This window comes from Oncorhynchus kisutch, unplaced genomic scaffold (assembly GCF_002021735.2).
Source record: "Oncorhynchus kisutch isolate 150728-3 unplaced genomic scaffold, Okis_V2 scaffold1567, whole genome shotgun sequence".
NCBI lineage: Eukaryota > Metazoa > Chordata > Actinopteri > Salmoniformes > Salmonidae > Oncorhynchus > Oncorhynchus kisutch.
The window spans coordinates 33385-52381 of NW_022263512.1; the positions used below are offsets into that span (position 1 = coordinate 33385).

Genomic DNA, 18997 nt, shown 5'->3' on the forward strand with positions numbered 1-18997 from the left:
TCTAGTTTCTATTTACATTTCTTTGAGTTGTCAAGTAAAGGGAATTCAACATGAAATCAACACAAAATGTCACCTGTCACTGGATTTAGGTTGCAAGTTGGGTGAAACACAAAAACATAAAAATACCTGATTTTTACATCCAATCAGTTTTCTACATTGATCTAACACCATCACATGGATTTGTTTTGTTGAAATTACGTGGAAATTACGTTTATTGAACCAGTGGGAGGCTTGTAAATGAAAATGCCCCCAGGAAAGTCAAACGAGAAACTCCTCATTGAGACAATGATAAACAGCAATCCTTGGGAGAGTTGTGGTGGATATTATAAAATAAGAATCTGCTGGAGTCCAAGTCAAACCAAGATTCTTTATTTCTGAGCTCAGAGAGAATAACAGAGTTACACAGCGCAGTGTAGACAGTCTGAATTCCTGAAGCATTGAGTGATGAGCACATATCTTTATAGTTTCCTGTTCCTGGGCGGGACTTTATTCATACAAGGACGCAGGTGTAAATTGGTTTGCAACACAGGATGATACTCCCAAGAACAGGAGCTTATAATAGGACAGTTTCACAAGGTTAGTCACATACTCAGTTATGTGGACACACAAACAATTAACATTTTCCATTACACAGTCTGAACATTTTCATTTCATTAAATCATCAGTGGGCCAACAATGCAAATGTCAACAATGGAACTAATGCATCACATCCAAATATCACTTGATTATCTGTAGTGCTGGAGGAATGACACACCCAGATAAACACACAGAGAGTTTAAAAAAAGGACAGTTTAAAAGAAGGAACCTGATCTTCTTTATATTCAAACTGACAGACTCCATATTCAATTCATGTTTTCTAATAAAAACACACAACTATATGTTTAAGTATACTTTGTACAATTACATTTCATCTGGTAAAAACAGGTAAACACATTCTCAGTCAACAATATAAGACAACGGGACCACTGTGTATGTTCTCTGATGAAGTCAATGTGAAGTGAAATATCAACATACACGCTAGAAGTAATTATTCTCCTGTGTGGATTCTCACATGACGTTTAAGTGACCATGATGAGTAATATGTCTTCCCACAGTCTGAACATTTGTAAGGGTTCTCCTCTGTGTGCAGTCTCATGTGTTCTTTCAGCTTTCCTGAATGGTTAAAACGCTTTCCGCAGTGGGAGCAGTGGAAAGGCTTCTCCCCTGTGTGTATTCGCTCGTGAGCATTCAGGTTTCCTGACTCTCCAAAACTCTTTCCACACTGGGAGCAATGGAAAGGCTTCTCCCCTGTGTGTATTCGTTCGTGAGATTTCATGTTTCCTAACTGGTTAAAACTCTTTCCACACTGGATGCAATGGTGTGGCTTCTCCCCTGTGTGTATTCTCTCATGTCTTCTCATGCTAACGAACTGGTTAAAACTCTTTCCACAGTGGGAGCAGAGGTGTCGTCTTGCTGATTTGGACGTTTCTGGTTTCTCCAAGTTTGGTTTTCCTCCTGCAATAAACAGTGTTCATTTAAAGAGAGACCTGAATGAAATCTCTACATGATAAAAACTGCCTTGCTATGAGGTTTAATCCAAATCAGATCCCTCAATGTCCTGAGGTCAGCTTTCAAACATTTCATCATTCAAAACAATCAAATGATGTTGTAAAGCTACCTGGTAATTACTGATATGTTTACATTACCTATTATTATCTCTGTTTTATAAGTCGGAACACAAACAACTAGAATGTTCTAGATCACTCAAGACAGACATCGCTGGATTCCTATCAAGCAGGTGGTTGTAAATATATAACCTTCATAGTTGTACGATAATGAATGTGACCTACACACGTCCTTAAACCGAAAATAAGTAAAGTCCAAAACTTGGAGACAGGCACATAGCACATCAGTAACATCTCCCCCGTTGTCAATATAGTCGACACAATGGCTTTAAAAAAAAAAATTCTTCACACATATTTAATATTTTGACTACCATTAATGTCACGATAATTTGGGTAGATGTTCCAAAAAATATAAATATTTAAGTGAAAATATTATTTCTCTCAAATTTGGTGCACAAATTTGTTTTCATCCCTGTTAGTGAACATTTCTCCTTTGCCAAGAAAATCTATCCACCTGACAGGTGTGGCATATCAAGAAGAAGAAGAAGATTAAACAGCATTATCATTACTCAGGTGCACCTTGTGCTGGGGACAATAAAAGGCCACTAAATGTGTTTTGTCACACAACACAATGCCTCAGATGTCTCAAGTTTTAAGGGAGTGTGCAATTGGCAATGCAGGAATATCCACTGGAGCTGTTAACAGAGAATTGAATCTTAATTTCTCTACCATAAGCCACCTCAAACGTTGTTTTAGAGAATTTGGTAGTACATCAGACACAACCGCAGACCACGTTGATGATGATGATGAAACTGAGGAGTATTTCTCTCTGCAATAAAGCCCTTTTGTGGGGAAAAACGAATTCTGATTGGAGGTTCTGGGTTATGCCCACCCAATGGATTATTACCCTGCACTCCACCACTGGGAGGTAATACAGATTATTACCCCCCCCCCCTACGTATAACCAATTGGCTGACTGCAGGAATATCCACTGGAGGTGTTTACTTAGGTGTTCACTGAGGGGTGTACTTACTTTTGTTGCCAGTGGTTTAGACATTAATGGCTGTGTGTTGAGTTATTTTGAGGGGACAGAAAATTTACACTGTTATACAAGCTGTACACTCACTACTTTACATTGTAGCAAAGTGTCATTTCTTCAGTGTTGTCACATGAAAAGAAATACTCAAATATTTACAAAAATGTGAGGGGTGTACTCACTTTTGTGATATACTGTGTGTATATATATATATAGCACCAGTCACAAGTTTAGACTCACCTACTCGTTGAAGGGTTTTTATTTTTTACAATTTTCTACATTGTAGAATAATAGTGAAGACATCAAAACTATGAAATAACACAAATGGAATCATGTAGTAACCCAAAAAAAGTGATAAACAAATCAAAAATATATTTTAAATGTGGTATTCTTCTATTCTTCAAAGTAGCCACCCTTTGCCTTGATGACAGCTTTGCACACTCTTGGCATTCTCTCAACCAGCTCCATTAATTATGTAATGGTGGAGACGCAGGGCAGCGTTCATATATGGTCGATTCCGTGAGAAAGTCAGCCTGAACATGTGTAACGGAGGTACGAACGCACCGTAAGTTCACTCCACAGCTTGAAACGTCACAGATGGAGCTGTCCAACTGGTACCTTTTCTATAGCTCCATCGGTTCATTGTCAAGGAGAGTGGTCACATGTGATGAGAAGCAGAGGATCACTAGTTTGAGCACAGTATGGGGACAGTGACAATGGAGGCTAAACTGGCACACTAACGTCAGTTACACATGAACAAATAAATACATTTTGTCCATTACAGAGACCGAGGCAAAGTCTCACAAAAAATGCTTTTCATTCAACCATATTTCATGGCTTTTAGAAAATGTTTACGGAGCTTTAAAAAAATATATATATGTATTGGACATTTTTAACAAGTTCTGTAGATCAGATGTTAATGAAGCAATACAGACCACATTGAAGTGTCTTGAATTGTTTTGAATTGTTCTTGCCTGTTCTACAGTCTTGTAAAGACAGGGGGGTTGACTGGGACAGGCAATGTAACATCCATAATGTTTTCTGGAAACGTTTTTGTAAAACAAGCACCTTACATCAGATCATCTTGAAACTTTCTCTCTAAATCTAACTTTCATCAAGGTTTTATGTGGTAAATTGGTTTCTCTCTTTTCATTGGCAGAATCCTTTTTCAGTGTTATGATATTCATAACATCCATATCCACCAGTCCACCTTCCTGTCAACTAACAGAAGTCTGCTGGTTGTCCTGGTAACAGATACCAGTGGACAGATCTATTGTATTTGTTCCAACTAAACTACTTACTTTGATGAGTCAAATCTGATCCTTTCTTCTCTTCTCCTCCTCTCACAGTTCCACTCAGCCCCGTTGTTTTCCTGCAGTCCACCAGCAGCACAGACAACCTCTTCATACCCAGCAGTAAGGTGCTACCGGGAGAGGCACGACATGAGGACTCCGGGAGAGAGGAAGGGCTAGCGTTGTCCTGGTAACCATAAAGAGGGGACACAGACGCACATCATTATGGATGCTGATGTCACTGTTGTCATAAAGTGCTCTATAGAAACTCAGCCCAGAGCCCGATAGAGAAAGCTGTATGCTAGACCAGACCAAGCTGTACCATCTGGTGTTCTGATCTGGAGAGACTCTTCTCTGCCTCGTCAGCATCAGGATGTTGTTGAGGCTCCCCAGAGGATCCATAATAGTCATGTCTCTCTCCTGTGTGAATGAGAACAGCAACAGAGTCTTACAAAAGGCATGAATATTTCTAACATCATGATTTTATAAAATATTGTGTTAAAAGCCTGTTATATTAGATGAGGTGCACTTTAATGTAGACCACGTGGAGAATTCAATATATCTAATTTAAAAGTCCCAAAAATATATGTACCAATGGCGGATTGCACCTTTAACAATTCCTACAGTACTGAACAACATATTCAAGTGTAGAACGTTAGTAGAAAGCCCCTTAAAACCCCACGGTGGTTCAACAAATGCCTACTTTGTTGCCGTTATTAATTATTGTTTGTAAGACAATACTCACTGGTCTTAATCTGATATTCAGTCTCCTTTTTCACACCCAAAACGTCTTCCTTCTTCTCTTTTATTGAGACAGCCTCCTCTTCCTCTTTTACTCTAAAATGTTCTTCCAATGTTATGGCATCTTCCTCCTTTTTGACAACCTCCTTCACTGTAATATCATCCTCTTCCTCCTTTTTCATTCTGAAAGCTTCTTCCTCTCCGTTCACCAGGGCTTCTATCTCCGTCTTGCTAAGACCTCATGCTCCGGACGATTAGCCTCGTGCAGTATCAACTTAACACATTTGATAATTTAACAAGAAAATTACGTTTAAATTAACTAGTAGAAACGTAAACACATTTTTGTTCTAAACACTAAGAGTAATATACACAAGATTGGTCTAAAAAGCTTCAATGTTTCGGTTTTATGTTAACTAGCAAGCTACCGCGTGGTTAAATCAGCATGTTGTTGCTGGTGAAGAAGCTGCCCGTCTCGTCCACTGGATTATACGTCACACAAGAAGCATTATCCTGAAAGACGCACATCACCATCTGCTGACTGGAGTGGGTAACGCAGACTGGAGAAAAATCTCCCTTACAATGTTTATTCTGGCAAGCAATGTCATAAGAAGTAATTTAAAAACAACAAGATGTTATGTTTTCTCATACTTCTTACTGCCAATACTTTAATACAGTTCATCCTCTATGGAGTTGACAGACCCTGGTGGAAAGCAGTGACCAGAGCCTCAGTAGTCCACCCACTCTCTGTGGCGACGCCTGTAGCAATATATACAGTTCATCCTCTATGGAGTTAGACAGACCCTGGTGGAAAGCAGTGACCAGAGCCTCAGTAGTCCACCCACTCTCTGTGGCGACGCCTGTAGCAATATATACAGTTCATCCTCTATGGAGTTAGACAGACCCTGGTGGAAAGCAGTGACCAGAGCCTCAGTAGTCCACCCACTCTCTGTGGCGATGCCTGTAGCAATATATACAGTTCATCCTCTATGGAGTTAGACAGACCCTGGTGGAAAGCAGTGACCAGAGCCTCAGTAGTCCACCCACTCTCTGTGGCGACGCCTGTAGCAATATATACAGTTCATCCTCTATGGAGTTAGACAGACCCTGGTGGAAAGCAGTGACCAGAGCCTCAGTAGTCCACCCACTCTCTGTGGCGACGCCTGTAGCAATATATACAGTTCATCCTCTATGGAGTTAGACAGACCCTGGTGGAAAGCAGTGACCAGAGCCTCAGTAGTCCACCCACTCTCTGTGGCGACGCCTGTAGCAATATATACAGTTCATCCTCTATGGAGTTAGACAGACCCTGGTGGAAAGCAGTGACCAGAGCCTCAGTAGTCCACCCACTCTCTGTGGCGATGCCTGTAGCAATATATACAGTTCATCCTCTATGGAGTTAGACAGACCCTGGTGGAAAGCAGTGACCAGAGCCTCAGTAGTCCACCCACTCTCTGTGGCGACGCCTGTAGCAATATATACAGTTCATCCTCTATGGAGTTAGACAGACCCTGGTGGAAAGCAGTGACCAGAGCCTCAGTAGTCCACCCACTCTCTGTGGCGACGCCTGTAGCAATATATACAGTTCATCCTCTATGGAGTTAGACAGACCCTGGTGGAAAGCAGTGACCAGAGCCTCAGTAGTCCACCCACTCTCTGTGGCGACGCCTGTAGCAATATATACAGTTCATCCTCTATGGAGTTAGACAGACCCTGGTGGAAAGCAGTGACCAGAGCCTCAGTAGTCCACCCACTCTCTGTGGCGATGCCTGTAGCAATATATACAGTTCATCCTCTATGGAGTTAGACAGACCCTGGTGGAAAGCAGTGACCAGAGCCTCAGTAGTCCACCCACTCTCTGTGGCGACGCCTGTAGCAATATATACAGTTCATCCTCTATGGAGTTAGACAGACCCTGGTGGAAAGCAGTGACCAGAGCCTCAGTAGTCCACCCACTCTCTGTGGCGACGCCTGTAGCAATATATACAGTTCATCCTCTATGGAGTTAGACAGACCCTGGTGGAAAGCAGTGACCAGAGCCTCAGTAGTCCACCCACTCTCTGTGGCGACGCCTGTAGCAATATATACAGTTCATCCTCTATGGAGTTAGACAGACCCTGGTGGAAAGCAGTGACCAGAGCCTCAGTAGTCCACCCACTCTCTGTGGCGACGCCTGTAGCAATATATACAGTTCATCCTCTATGGAGTTAGACAGACCCTGGTGGAAAGCAGTGACCAGAGCCTCAGTAGTCCACCCACTCTCTGTGGCGACGCCTGTAGCAATATATACAGTTCATCCTCTATGGAGTTAGACAGACCCTGGTGGAAAGCAGTGACCAGAGCCTCAGTAGTCCACCCACTCTCTGTGGCGACGCCTGTAGCAATATATACAGTTCATCCTCTATGGAGTTAGACAGACCCTGGTGGAAAGCAGTGACCAGAGCCTCAGTAGTCCACCCACTCTCTGTGGCGACGCCTGTAGCAATATATACAGTTCATCCTCTATGGAGTTGACAGACCCTGGTGGAAAGCAGTGACCAGAGCCTCAGTAGTCCACCCACTCTCTGTGGCGACGCCTGTAGCAATATATACAGTTCATCCTCCATGGAGTTAGACAGACCCTGGTGGAAAGCAGTGACCAGAGCCTCAGTAGTCCACCCACTCTCTGTGGCGACGCCTGTAGCAATATATACAGTTCATCCTCTATGGAGTTAGACAGACCCTGGTGGAAAGCAGTGACCAGAGCCTCAGTAGTCCACCCACTCTCTGTGGCGACGCCTGTAGCAATATATACAGTTCATCCTCCATGGAGTTAGACAGACCCTGGTGGAAAGCAGTGACCAGAGCCTCAGTAGTCCACCCACTCTCTGTGGCGACGCCTGTAGCAATATATACAGTTCATCCTCTATGGAGTTAGACAGACCCTGGTGGAAAGCAGTGACCAGAGCCTCAGTAGTCCACCCACTCTTTGTGGCGACGCCTGTAGCAATATATACAGTTCATCCTCTATGGAGTTAGACAGACCCTGGTGGAAAGCAGTGACCAGAGCCTCAGTAGTCCACCCACTCTTTGTGGCGACGCCTGTAGCACTGGGTGATGAGACTTGGGCTCCTCCTGGGTTGGAGTTGCCAATACAGGGCTAAAATTAAATTGTACTACACCAGCTCCGACGCTCGTCTTATGTGGCTGGGCTTGCATACTATTACAGAGTACAAAAGGGAAGCACAACCGCGAGCTGCCCAGTGACACGAGCCTACCAGACGAGCTAAATCACTTCTATGCTCACTTCGAGGCAAGCAACACGTCGGTTCTCCATAGCATGAGTAACACCTTAAACAGGTCAACATTCACAAGGCCGTGGGGCCAGACGGATTACCAGGACCATTGAGTAATACCTTAAACAGGTCAACATTCCCAAGGCTGTGGGGCCAGACGGATTACCAGGACCATTGAGTCTGCTGATAAGAATGTGGTGATTGACAGAGTCAAAAGCCTTGGCCAGGTGGATGAAGACTGCTGCACAGTACTGTCTCTTATCGATTGCTGTTATGGCGGTTATGATATCGTTTAGGACCTTGAGTGTACGGCTAAAGGCTATAAGAACTGGTCGTCTAGTGCCTTACGAACAGAGAGTAAAAGGAGCAGGTTTCTGGGTAGAATAGATTCAGGGCATAATGTACAGACAGGGGTATGGTAGGATGTGAGTACAGTGGAGTACAGTGGAGAACTAACCGAAACAGCAGTAGACAAGGCATATTGACATTAGAGAGAGGCATGTTGGGCAGGGCTGGGGGCTCTACAGTGAAATAAGACAATAAGAACTAACCGAAACAGCAGTAGACAAGGCATATTGACATTAGAGAGAGGCATGTTGGGCAGGGCTGGGGGCTCTACAGTGAAATAAGACAATAAGAACTAACCGAAACAGCAGTAGACAAGGCATATTGACATTAGAGAGAGGCATGTTGGGCAGGGCTGGGGGCTCTACAGTGAAATAAGACAATAAGAACTAACCGAAACAGCAGTAGACAAGGCATATTGACATTAGAGAGAGGCATGTAGGGCAGGGCTGGGGGCTCTACAGTGAAATAAGACAATAAGAACTAACCAAAACAGCAGTAGACAAAGCATATTGACATTAGAGAGAGGCATAAAGCAATCAAAGCGGGTAAATGGTGATGAATGGGCAGAGGGGGTCACTTAGGTATACACAGGACCTGAGTTCGAGGCCGGGGCCGACAGATAAACTAAATGAGGTACAGTCTTAATGAACAATCCAGCAGGCATCAGCTGTGTAGCCGAGTGATCATAGGGTCCAATGAGCAGCAATAGGTGAGTCAGGGAGCCGTTCGGTAGTCGCTACTACGCTAGGCAAGCGGGAGACACGGCGTTCAGAAAGCTAGCGGGCCGGGGCTAGCAGATGGGTCTTCGGCGATATCGCAACGGAAAAGCCTATTGAAACCACATCGGGCGATTACGTCGGCAGAACAGTCGTGAATGACCGGCGGGGCTCCGTGTTGACAATAAAGGGTCCAGGCCAATTGGAAAAAGAGGTAGTGTAGCCCAAGAATTAGCTGTTATTACTTCGTCGGCTAGCCGGGAGATGCGCCTAGCTCAAGGCTAACTGGTGCAGGCTTCGGGACAGAGGCGTTAGCCACAATAGCCACTCGGTTGCAGCAAGCTAGCAGCAATGATCTGGTGTAATGGTCCAGATCATGCGGCAGGAATCTTGGTGATGTGGTAGAGAAAAGCAGTCCGATATCCTCTGGGTTGATATCGCGCTGTGCAGACTGGCAGGAAGCTGGTGTCTGAGCTAAAGGTGAAGACCGCTAGCAGTGGCTAACAATGACTAGTAGCTAGTTAGCTGGCTAGCGTCTGATGGAGGTTCCAGTTATAAGGTATATTTAAAAAATGATTTAAAAAATGATGAACCAACTCCTTTTCCATATTTCTATAAGAGCCCCCGTGACCCAATTCACATCGGACTAAGCAAACCCCAGCATGAGCTGTGGTTGCGGATAGTTAAATATCCACTCTACATAACGAAAAGTGAGCTGTGGTTGCGGATAGTTAAATATCTACATAACGAAAAGTGAGCTGTGGTTGCGGATAGTTAAATATCCACTCTACATAACGAAAAGTGAGCTGTGGTTGAGGATAGTTAAATATCTACATAACGAAAAGTCACTTACGTTCCAAATAACGGGGGATGGACCAGGAAATGTAGGAGACTTGTTCTCAACCATACAGGAAACGTGGGAGCTTTTGCTCTACACGTGAAATGTTATGAACTCTGAAATATTGATCACTCAAGAAGAAGTGAGTCCTCGGTGACAGCCTAACAGACAGCAGCTGGAAAGGTCGCAAATCTAGTACGACAACACTGACCTAGAGAGAGATGGACCTTTCAGACCACGTGACCACACCACAAGAGTATATTCAGGAAAATTATAACTTTGTAATCTGAACATTTTCCGTGGTGCCCCGACTTCCTAGTTAGTTAAATTTACATGATTTGTTTAATCACGTAATAATAACTACAGAGAATTGATTTGATAAAATAACAGTCTTCCCCTTTAATGATACTAAAGACAAGACAATATAGTTATTGTACAGTCGTGGCCAGAAGTTTTGAGAATGACACAAATATTCGTTTTCAAAGTCTGCTGCCTCAGTTTGTATGATGGCAATTTGAATATACTCCAGAAAGTTATGAAGAGTGATCAGATGAATTGCAATTAATTGCAAAGTCCCTCTTTGCCATTCAAATGAACTGAATCCCCCAAAAACTTTTCCACTGCATTTCAGCCCTGCCATAAAAGGACCAGCTGACATCATGTCAGTGATTCTCTCGTTAACACAGGTGTGAGTGTTGACGAGGACAAGGCTGGCAATCACTCGGTCATGCTGATTGAGTTCGAATAACAGACTGGAAGCTTCAAAAGGAGGGTGGTGCTTGGAATCATTGTTCTTCCTCTGTCCAACCATGGTTACCTGCAAGGAAACACGTGCCGTCATCATTGCTTTGCAGGCAAGGATATTGCGGCCAGTAAGATTGCACCTAAATCAACCTTTTATCGGATCTTCAAGAACTTCAAGGAGAGCAGTTCAATTGTTGTGAAGAAGGCTTCAGGGTGCCCAAGAAAGTCCAGCAAGCACCAGGACCGTCTCCTAAAGTTGATTCAGCTGCGGGATCGGGGCACCACCAGTACAGAGCTTGCTTAGGAATGGCAGCAGGCAGGTGTGAGTGCATCTGCATGCACAGTGAGGCAAAGACTTTTGGTGGATGGCCTGGTGTCAAAAAGGACAGCAAAGAAGCCACTTCTCTCCAGGAAAAAACATCAGGGACAGACTGATTTTCTGCAAAAGGTACAGGGATTGGACTGCTGAGGATTGGACTGCTGAAGACTGGGATAAAGTCATTTTCTCTCATGAATCCCATTTCCGATTGTTTGGGGCATCGGGGAAAAAAGCTTGTCCGGAGAAGACCAGGTGAGCGCTACCATCAGTCCTGTGTCATGCCAACAGTAAAGCATCCTGAGACCATTCATGTGTGGGGTTGCTTCTCAGCCAAGGGAGTGGGCTCACTCACAATTTTGCCTCAGGACACAGCCATGAATAAAGAATGGTACCAACACATCCTCCAAGACCATCTTCTCCCAACCATCCAGGAACAGTTTGGTGACGAACAATGCCTTTTCCAGCATGGTGGAGCACCTTGCCATAAGGCAAAAGTGATAACTAAGTGGTTTGGGGAACAAAACATCAATATTTTGGGTCCATTGCCAGGAAACTCCTCAGACCTTAATCCCATTGAGAACTTGTGGTCAATCCTCAAGAGGTGGGTGGACAAACAAAAACCCAAATTCTGACAAACTCCAAACATTGATTATGCAAAAATGGGCTGCCATCAGTGGATTGCAGAGGTCTTGAAAAAGAAGGGTCAACACTGCAAATATTGACTCTTTGCATCAACTTCATGTAATTGTCAATAAAAGCCTTTGACACTTATGTAATGCTTGTAATTATACTTCAGAATTCCATAGTAACATCTGACAAAAATATCTAGACACTGACGCAGCAAACTTTGCGGAAATTAATATTTGCGTCATTCTCAAAACCTTTGGCCACGACTGTAGGATACATGATAGTGGCAACACATGGAGTTGGGTTGGATATAGTCATGGTAGGATACATGATAGTGGCAACACATGGAGTTGGGTTGATATAGTAATGGTAGGATACATGATAGTGGCAACACATGGAGTAGGGTTGATATAGTCATGGTAGGATACACTGAGCGGCAAGATTCGGCCATCAAATTTGCCAACAATGCTCATTTTTGGACACCTCACTGCACTCTATACTCCTCTGTAAACTGGTTCTCTCTGTATACCTGTCGCAAGACCCACTGGTTGATGCTTACCTCACTCCCCTCTCTCTCTCCCCTCTATCCGAGATACCTACATACCTACCTACCTAAATACTTATTTTCCACCATAATTTGCAAATAAATTCATTAAAAATCCTACAATGTGATTTTCTGTATTTTGTCTGTCATAGTTGAAGTGTAACTATGATGAAAATTACAGGCCTCTCTCATCTTTTTAAGTGGGAGAACTTGCACAATTGGTGGCTGACTAAATACTTTTTTGCTCCACTGTATGTTTGTCTGGACTAAAGTTTTTGAATAAAATAACATTTTTGAAATAAAATGTAATTTACCTTCAATGAATTAAATCTCTCTCACCTTGGGTAGGAATGTTAAGGGTCAAGAAGTTGTGAATCTAGGGGGGGCCCTTGCACACAGGGGAACTATATGTACACAAAATAATTAACGACCTGGCCCCCCAAGTGTCTTTGAAAACATCTGTTTTACTAACGACCGAAACAGATTACTTTGACAATTTTAAAAATAGTTCTCAGGGTGGATGTGACGTGATGTGTCAGTCTTTGAAAGTGTCATTGTAATATTTAAGATGTCCCCTTTACCGATGACCTAAACAAATACATTCTACCCCTATAAAAGAGGGATGTCTCAGTCAACCCCCCCCCCCCCCCCCCCAGAAATCCCCAGAGGTCTCACACCATCCTCTTTGAAAGTGTCATTGTAATATTTAAGATGTCCCCTTTACTGATGACCTAAACAAATACATTCTACCCCTATAAAAGAGGGATGTCTCAGTCAACCCCCCCCCCCCCCCAGAGGTCTCACACCATCCTCTTTGAAAGGTTCATTGTACTCTTTAACAATACATCCTTACTGGAGACCTGAACAGATCACCTTTGACCTTTAAAAAATAGTTGTCAGATATCCAGATATAATGGTCAAGAGGTCATGAACCTAGAGGGGCCCTTGAACACATGTTGTGTTTAAGTACATATGTTTTCTGTTTATGAAGGAATAAATGATTGAGAGGATAGAGACCACAAAATATTATATATAATTGTAGTCTTTAACGATGTGCCCTTTACTAATGACTTAAACAGATCATTTTACCCCATGAATAACCTTTTACTACAGGGGGCAAATTCAGGGCCCTTCAATGCTGCAGAAATGTTTTGGTACCCTTCCCCAGATCTGTGCCTCAACACAATCCTGTCTCGCAGCTCTATGGACAATTCCTTTGACCTCACGGCTTGGTTTTTGCTCTGACATGCACTGTCAACTGTGGGACTTTATAAAGAGAGGTGTGTGCTTTCCAAATCATGTCCAATCAATTGAATTTACCCCAATCAAGTTATAGACACATCTCAAGGATGATCAATGGAAACAGGATGCACCTGAGCTCAATTTTGAGTCACATAGCAAAGGGTCTGAACAATTATGTAAATGTGATATTTGTTTTTAATAAATGTTTTTTTTTAAATCATTTGTTTTAATTAATCAATTGTAGAATAAGGTTGTAACATAACAAAATGTGGAAAAAGTCAAGGGGTCTGAATACTTTCCAAAGGCACTGTAAGTGATTCAGAGAGCATCATTTCTATATTCTAATTCAAAATAATTGACCCACAGCATTCTATGATTCTATATTCTAATTCAAAATAATTGACCCACAGCATTCTATGATTCTATATTCTAATTCAAAATAATTGACCCACAGCATTCTATAATTCTATATTCTAATTCAAAATAATTGACCCCACAGCATTCTATGATTCTATATTCTAATTCAAAATAATTGACCCACAGCATTCTATGATTCTATATTCTAATTCAAAATAATTGACCCATAAGAGAACATGACCAAAGCCAGGCGTGACCCATATAGAATTAAAACATTATTCTTAATGAGAAATATAATCTAATAAACAAATGTTTGCAAAACCAAAAGACATCAAAACTGACACTAACATTGTATTTAGCTTGGCTTTCATATGGCCAGGAAGGTCATTCAGAATAACAATAGACAATAGTTATTGTTGCTAGTTTAGCGATTGAAGACAGTGAAGGTTCATCAATGTTGGATCCACCCATTGTTTTCCATTTTCACCTTCATTATTGACAAACCCAAATCCACCTGCCTGTAGCTCAGGACCTGAAGCAAAGATATGCAGATTCTTGATACCATTTGAAAGGAAAGACTCTGAAGGTTACGGAAATGTGAAAGGAATGTTGGGGAATATAACACATTAGACCTGGTGAAGATAACACAAAGAGTAACATCTCTTTGTAACATCTTTGAAACGCAAGAGAAAGGCCATACTGTATTATTCCAGCACAGGTGCTATTTAGATTTTGGCACTAGATGGCAGCCAGTGTGTGTGTCAAGTTTAGACTGGTAACGTCAGGAATGAGCGAGCGATATGACATTTAGTATGAAGTCACCCAGGTGTCCCACACAAGTTGCCCAAATGTACCCAAGTGGCCGAATGGTAAAGTGATACATTTTCAAGCAAATAACTATATACACAACATACAAAAATGCTATGCTAAACACCCCCCCCCCCAAAAAATGAAGGAGAAAAAAAAACATCCACACAAAAAAAAACACACACACACCTTTAGAATGGCAGTAAGTATTGGAAGATCCTCTACACAATATCCTGCTGCTGATGCCAAGTCCCATAGCAGTCTCTTTCTGGTGTAGATCCTCAGTCCTCTACACAATATCCTGCTGCTGATGCCAAGTCCATAGCAGTCTCTTTCTGGTGTAGATCCTCAGTCCTCTACACAATATCCTGCTGCTGATGCCAAGTCCCATAGCAGTCCTCTTTCTGGTGTAGATCCTCAGTCCTCTACAAATATCCTGCTGCTGATGCCAAGTCCCATAGCAGTCTCTTTCTGGTGTAGATCCTCAGTCCTCTACACAATATCCTGCTGCTGATGCCAAGTCCCCATAGCAGTCTCTTTCTGGTGTAGATCCTCAGTCCCTCTACACAATATCCTGCTGCTGATGCCAAGTCCCATAGCAGTCTCTTTCTGGTGTAAAGCAGAGGGTAACAGAACAAGCGGTGCAGGCGACAGAGCATTTCCTGTGACACAGAACACAACGACGCATCCCACTGTGCCCTTTTTACCCCGAGGCACATTCATGCCTGCAGATAAGATTTGGGAATGTGAACACCACTGGTGGCAGGGAGTAGAAGGGACAGAATGTGATGCAGTGGACATGTTGTAGCCAGCAAGCTCCTGGATGAGCAGCTCTCTGAAGGCTAGCTGTGAGATGGGGGGGATGAGCAGCTCTCTGAAGGCTAGCTGTGAGATGGAGGGCTGAGCAGCTCTCTGAAGGCTAGCTGTGAGATGGAGGGCTGAGCAGCTCTCTGAAGGCTAGCTGTGAGATGGGGGGGATGAGCAGCTCTCTGAAGGCTAGCTGTGAGATGGGGGGATGAGCAGCTCTCTGAAGGCTAGCTGTGAGATGGGGGGAGGGGATGAGCAGCTCTCTGAAGCTTAGCTGTGAGATGGGGGGCTGAGCAGCTCTCTGAAGGCTAGCTGTGAGATGGAGGGCTGAGCAGCTCTCTGAGGCTAGCTGTGAGATGGGGGGATGAGCAGCTCTCTGAAGGCTAGCTGTGAGATGGGGGGCCTGAGCAGCTCTCTGAAGGCTAGCTGTGAGATGGGGGGCTGAGCAGCTCTCTGAAGGCTAGCTGTGAGATGGTGGGGCCTGAGCAGCTCTCTGAAGGCTAGCTGTGAGATGGGGGGCTGAGCAGCTCTCTGAAGGCTAGCTGTGAGATGGGGGGCTGAGCAGCTCTCTGAAGGCTAGCTGTGAGATGGGGGGCTGAGCAGCTCTCTGAAGGCTAGCTGTGAGATGGGGGGACTGTCCCACAGCTCTGAGCCATTTCCTTCTGGAGGATGAAGGCATTCATCACAGCATGTCAATGAAGTGATTAGAACAATGTCCTGTACCATTTCATTGTCTTGTGAAGAACATTATTGTAGCCTATTATCAGAGCGTCTGACTGGTCTACACCTCCCATGCTCTTGTTGTAATCCTTTATAGCAGCAGGAATGGGGACCCTTTTTGTGGCCCATGCACCATTGGCATCCTTCACACGCCTGTTGACAGTGATCGCCACTGAAGGATTGTGGATACTGGAGCACATGACCACCTCTCTGGCATCCATCCACTTAACAAAGAGCAGGTCATGTTTACGAATCCATCGCAAGGTCCCCGATCAGCCCTCTTAGGCATGTCATTCACCTTGTTTTCGGAAGCCCTGTCTGTTGGTACGGATGGTGCCACAAGCCCACACATCCTGCTTCCTCAGGTCCTGTGAACAGGGTAGGCCCTTGTGTAGGAAGTTGTCCATAAACAGTTTGAGCCCTTCCCCAGCAGTTGAAAATCCAACAACTCCATAACGGAATCATAACTGAGTCCCTTACCGGTCGCAAACTGCTTTCCCCCTCACAAACAAACAAATTCCAAGTGTAGGCACCACATAGAATCGGCCAAAACAAAACAAGAGCTTGTTTACACATATGTTGTTTGAGGCCAATTCTAACCTTTGAGGCTAACCATCCTCTCATCTATGGAAGGTTCTGGTTGGGCTGAAACTCTGTACTCTGCAGTCATGTCCAGCTGAGGTCCTGGCTGCCTGTTCGGTCTAAATGTTGGTGGAAGTGATTCAACATCATCTTCTAGCACAGTGTGCCAACGGTCCTCTGCCTCGATGGTAGTTGTCGCTGGTTCACTGCCCTCCTCCGCTTCTGGGCTGGCTTCTTCACACCTCTAGATGGCCGGGCGGGGGAAGGTGTGGAGCCGGAGGCAGCAGGGGTCCGGCTGGATGAACCAGCTTCAGCGTCTGAATTAGTGGGGGATGGACATCTTGACATTGTGGGTTCCCATTGTTCATCCGAGTCCCTGGCACTGTGTAAGAAAAAACCATCAGTAAGAATACTTTTACAGATGAGCCCGGTATCAACACGTCAGTTAAACAGATGTCTATTATATAGAGTAGAGGGAACACAATCACTATGGTGAAGTGCTGTTCCATTCCACTCCGGCCATTGTTGTGGGCCGCCCTCCCCTCACCAGCCCCCAATGGATATTTATATAACAATGGAATGGAGTGAATGGAACAGCAAACTCACCTCACCACAGTGACCGTGTTCCCTCTACTCCACACAGTCACCTCACCACAGTGACCGTGTTCCCTCTACTCCACACAGTCACCTCACCACAGTGACCGTGTTCCCTCTACTCCACACAGTCACCTCACCACAGTGACCGTGTTCCCTCTACTCCACACAGTCACCTCACCACAGTGACCGTGTTCCCTCTACTCCACACAGTCACCTCACCACAGTGACCGTGTTCCCTCTACTCCACACAGTCACCTCACCACAGTGACCGTGTTCCCTCTACTCCACACAGTCACCTCACCACAGTGACCGTGTTCCCTCTACTCCACACAGTCACCTCACCACAGTGACCGTGTTCCTCTACTCCACACAGTCACCTCACCACAGTGACCGTGTTCCCTCTACTCCACACAGTCACCTCACCACAGTGACCGTGTTCCCTCTACTCCACACAATCACCTCACCACAGTGACCGTGTTCCCGTATGATCTCTGTTTTTGCAAACAAGGTTTCTGTACCAAATATTAAGTTCTGCTTTTCTGATGTATCAAATACTTATGTCATGCAATAAAATGCAAATTAATTACTTAGAAATCATACAATGTGATTTTCTGGATTTTTGGTTTTAGATTCCGTCTCTCACAGTTGAAGTGTACCTATGATAAAAAATTACAGACCTCTACATGCTTTGTAAGTAGGAAAACCTGTCAAATTGGCAGTGTATCAAATACTTGTTCTCCCCACTGTATCTACACATTCACCCACAATGTATAGCCAATGTCTTTACACATTTCATTACTGATTATAATGTAAAAATTCTCTAATTGATAATATTTATATTATTAATTTCAGATCCCGGCATTATCATGAGAAGAACTTACCAGTCCAAAACCATGTCCTCGCCATGTAGAAACATATCTTCCGTCTGGGAGTCAAAGCTGTGTTCGCTCAGTGACTCGTCTTCGTCCTGTAGTAGTTCTGTGTCACTTTCCCCATCTTCAGTGTGAGTCTCCTCGTCTGTTCAGGCTTCCTAACTTGGTAAAACTCTTTCCAATCTGGGAGCAGAGGTGTCGTCTTGCTGGTTTGGACGTCTCTGGTTCCTCCAAGTTCGGTTTTCCTCCTGCCAAAGACAGTGTTTATTTAAAGAGAGAACAGAATGAAATCTCCACATGATAAAACTGCCTTGCTGAGGTTTAATCCAAATCACATCCCTCAATAACCTGAGGCCAGTTTTCAAACATTTAATACTTTAAAACTATCTTGGTGTGATTTTAAAAACAAATGTTGTAGAGCTTTCTGGTAATATGTTTTACTTACTAATTAATTCTGTATTAGAAGTCAGAATACACACACTAGACAGTTGTGGGACACAGACGTGGATGGATTCCTATCCATCAGGTGGTTCTAATTATACAACCTTCATAGTTGTAAGATACATCAGTTCACTTATTTCGTACGCGCAAAAGCTTATTTCAATCATTTTGTGCTTACATTTTTTTGTAGCCCTTTGCCAAGATAATCCATCCACCTTACAGGTGTGGCATGTCCTTGGTATTTAGGCGGTCTCGCCATTGTTCACTTTAATGTAGACCACGTGACCACATGGAGAATTCAATACGTCTAATTAAAAAGTCCACAAATATATGAACCAATGGCAGATCGCCCCATCAACAATTCCTACAGAATGAACACATTTTCAAGTGTTTAACTTAAGTAGAATGTCCCTTAAAAACACATTAGTTCAACAACTGCATAGTTTGTGCCCGTTTTTAAATCAGTACTCACTGGTGGTAATCGGATGTTC

The 18997-nt window shown here is 43.7% G+C and overlaps 1 protein-coding gene across 2 annotated transcripts; it reads right to left on the bottom strand.

Moving 5' to 3' along the window:
- Window positions 1–347: 347 nt before the first annotated feature.
- LOC109877245 (zinc finger protein with KRAB and SCAN domains 1-like) lies at window positions 348–10066 on the bottom strand. 2 transcript variants are annotated; one of them, XM_031818710.1, is made up of 5 exons: window positions 9863–10066; window positions 4678–4947; window positions 4255–4352; window positions 3942–4119; window positions 348–1494 (listed from the first exon to the last, which is right to left on the bottom strand). In XM_031818710.1, exons 2-5 carry the CDS (start codon window positions 4853–4855, stop codon window positions 1028–1030), a joined length of 921 nt encoding a protein of 306 aa, XP_031674570.1. In that variant the 5' UTR covers window positions 4856–4947; window positions 9863–10066; the 3' UTR covers window positions 348–1027. The 2 variants fall into 2 exon arrangements, with proteins under 2 accessions (XP_031674570.1, XP_031674571.1); XM_031818711.1 differs by lacking the exon at window positions 9863–10066 and having other exon boundaries at window positions 4678–5469.
- Window positions 10067–18997: the final 8931 nt, after the last annotated feature.

Excerpts from the sequence above, each read along its gene's own strand:
- LOC109877245 (XM_031818710.1), bottom strand. The coding sequence starts at position 4,855 with ATGAAAAAGGAGGAAGAGGATGATATTACAGTGAAGGAGGTTGTCAAA. Across the intron at positions 4,353-4,677 it reads TGAATATCAGATTAAGACCA|GAGAGAGACATGACTATTAT; the intron begins GTGAGTATTGTC and ends TCATTCACACAG. Across the intron at positions 4,120-4,254 it reads CCAGATCAGAACACCAGATG|GACAACGCTAGCCCTTCCTC; the intron begins GTACAGCTTGGT and ends TATGGTTACCAG.